General features: G+C 37.2%; 1 protein-coding gene across 1 annotated transcript; it reads right to left on the bottom strand.

Moving 5' to 3' along the window:
• Window positions 1-966: 966 nt before the first annotated feature.
• Window positions 967-2,118, bottom strand: LOC118840808 (60S ribosomal protein L29-like). The gene is made up of 2 exons (XM_036748163.1): window positions 2,113-2,118; window positions 967-1,638 (listed from the first exon to the last, which is right to left on the bottom strand). The coding sequence occupies exons 1-2, from the start codon at window positions 2,116-2,118 to the stop codon at window positions 967-969; spliced, it is 678 nt and encodes a 225-aa protein (XP_036604058.1).
• Between the last annotated feature and the right edge of the window lie 729 nt (window positions 2,119-2,847).

Below are 2,847 nucleotides of genomic sequence, written 5' to 3'. Positions count from 1 at the left end.
CCTCCCAGGTTTGAAAACCCAATGTTGGTGCTTCTCTCTCTGGTAACTATGAATATAATGTCTTGGTCAGATGGCTAGAAGTCTGTCTGTTGATTTTTGTTATTTTGCTTTGTTTATATAATTTCTGTTTGTGTTTTCTCTGAAGTTCAGGATGCTTTTTCCCTTGAACTAAGTGAATGATATATGTATGTTTAATTAAAATAAGATTGTTAACCCTTTAAAGTTGCTTTCCTTAGAAAAGCAGATCAAAGAACGTTTGCTAGTAGCCCTCCTGTGTGCTGGTGTTATTGGCCTTATACAGCTACAGTAGTGGCAAGTAGCGTTGTTACAGCTGAATATTCACACTTACCTTCTCTGTTTGATGCATGACTTGTTTTATTCAGACCCTTCAGAACCAAGTTTGTCAGTGACCTTATTTTGACTTTCCAGATAGGAACATGATATTCTAGGTGTGGTCAGCATGGTCTTTTTTTAGCTGGACAGACAACAATGTTCTAGAAAATATTCCCTGAGTAACACAACTTGAGCACATTAGCATGTAACTGAAATCCTCACCTTCATGAAAATAGTTGAGTTCCAAAATCCATTTTTACATTCATTGTCTAGAATTTTGAATTTGGCTTTTTTTTCTTATTAGCTTGACAAAAATCAATAAACAAAAGCATGTTTACATGGAAAGAAGAGAAGATTCATATGTGGAATTTTTAATCTCTGTCATCTACAACTAATTTTTAAGCTATATTTCAAATTTAATATGGAAGTGCTAAATCTTTCCTACTTATCTAAGTCTCCTATTGAATATTCTTTTGCTCTATTCTGAGTATTTTATAGCCAATTATTAAAATAATCTATTGATTTTTTTATGATTTGCATTTCCTTTATTTGTACAAAACAGTGAACAATCATACCCTGGCTAGGAAAAAACAGTGGTTTAGGGTTTAAACAAGTCCTTCTGTTCTGAAGCATCTATTTTGAAGGCTTGGGACTAGCAGCTTTAGCCCCACCATCTTTGGGTTTGGACTCAGCCGCCTTGGGGTCAGTAGGCTTAGCAGCCTTGGAATCACTGGGCTTCGTGGCCTTAGAATTAGTCTTGGCTAGCTTGGGACCAGACTTGGAGGCCTTAGTGTCAGATTTGGTGGCCTTGGGGCCAGATTTGGGAGCCTTGGGATCAGACTTACTGACCATGGTGGCAAACTTGGTGGCCTTGGGGTCAGTGGGTTTGGCAGCATTGGGGTCAGTGGACTTGGTAGCCTTGGGGTCAGTGGGCTTGGCAGACTTGGGGTGAGTGGTTCTGGCAACCTTAGAGTCAGGCTTTGTGATCCCGGAGCCTGGACATTTGCTGGCCATCCTGTGGCCAGCACACCGGGCACTGGCCTTGGGGATCTTGGGCCTGAGGACCTTGGCCTTGGAGGCCTTGGTGCTCAGGGCCTTGATGGCCTCTATTCTGGCCTTGATGGCTTTGGTGTTGTTGGCCTGCATCTTCTTCAGCCCCTTTGTGTTGTGTTTTTTGGCAAAGCTCATGTTTCTCAGAAACTTGGGGTCAACCCCTTTCAGAGACTCATATCTCTGTGATCTAGGTTTCTTGATGCCATTTCTATGCCATTTTCTTGATTGGTTGTGGGTGGTATGGTTCTTAGACTTACCATTTTTACACCACAGCCTGTGCTAACAGGCGCTCCACAGAACAGAAGAGGCCAAAGCGAGAGAGAGAGAAAAGCTGATATTTTTATATAAATCAAAATTCTCTCTATCATCCTTTCCTTTGCCCTTCACAGAAAGATATCCCATATAACACATAATATTGTGAAGAGAAAACAATTGATGACTACATAAAATGTCTGAAAATACCTTTGTACCTCTCCCAATTTTGTAAAGGAGTAGGATAGGATATCTTCTTATCTTCATTGAAATAGTGCTTGTTCTTTGTAATTTTACAACACTTGCTTTTTAATTATTTTGTGGTCATTCTTTCCATCATCATGGTTTTGATTATTGTATATATAGTTGTGCTGACTACACAGCACTCTGAATCAGTTCATGCAACCCCATACTTCTTTATATTCATCTTATTTATCACTTATTACAGAAAAATATTTTGTTGTTTTCACATACCACCATGTTTTTCACTATTCCCCAATTGATAGATACTTTTTCTCCCCAATTCTTTGCTACCACACACACACACACACACACACACACACACAATGTTGCTATGAATGTTTTAAAGTAGAGGGGGATCCTCTTCTTATCAGCAGCCTTCTTGAGTTATAAACCTAGAATAGAAATCTCTGGGTCAAAAATCATGGATATTCTATTCCAATCTGCACAATTTTAAATTGTTTCGAAAGTGGGTATACTGGTTCATGACTACATCAACAATATATTAATGTACATGTTTTCCAAAAACCTCACCAATATCGTCTATTAACATCATTTATAAACATTACCAAGCTGTATCTTCTGAGGCAAAACTCAGTGATTCTTTGGTTTGCATTTATTAATATCAGTGATTTAGAACATTCTTTCATGTGGTTGTTAATAGTTTGTGATTCTTTTTTGAAAATTGTTCATATATTTCAGATATGAAAAAGAATTCTTAAACTTATGACTGATAAGAGAAAATGCAAAGAATGTGATGATATTCAAATACCATGTTATGTGTATGCTCATAATACACATATGTATATATGTTGATTGTTTTTCTTGACAACCAAATATATCTGTGTTAATTGTTTATGTATCTTGGATAGCCATAATCAGAGAAATTTGATACACATTTTCCCCAATTTGATTATTTCTTATCCTCTGTGCATTAATTTTGTTTATGTCTACATACTTTCATTCTTT

This window comes from Trichosurus vulpecula, chromosome 1, assembly GCF_011100635.1.
Source record: "Trichosurus vulpecula isolate mTriVul1 chromosome 1, mTriVul1.pri, whole genome shotgun sequence".
Classification (NCBI taxonomy): domain Eukaryota; kingdom Metazoa; phylum Chordata; class Mammalia; order Diprotodontia; family Phalangeridae; genus Trichosurus; species Trichosurus vulpecula.
This window is presented reverse-complemented; position numbering and strand designations above follow the sequence as displayed.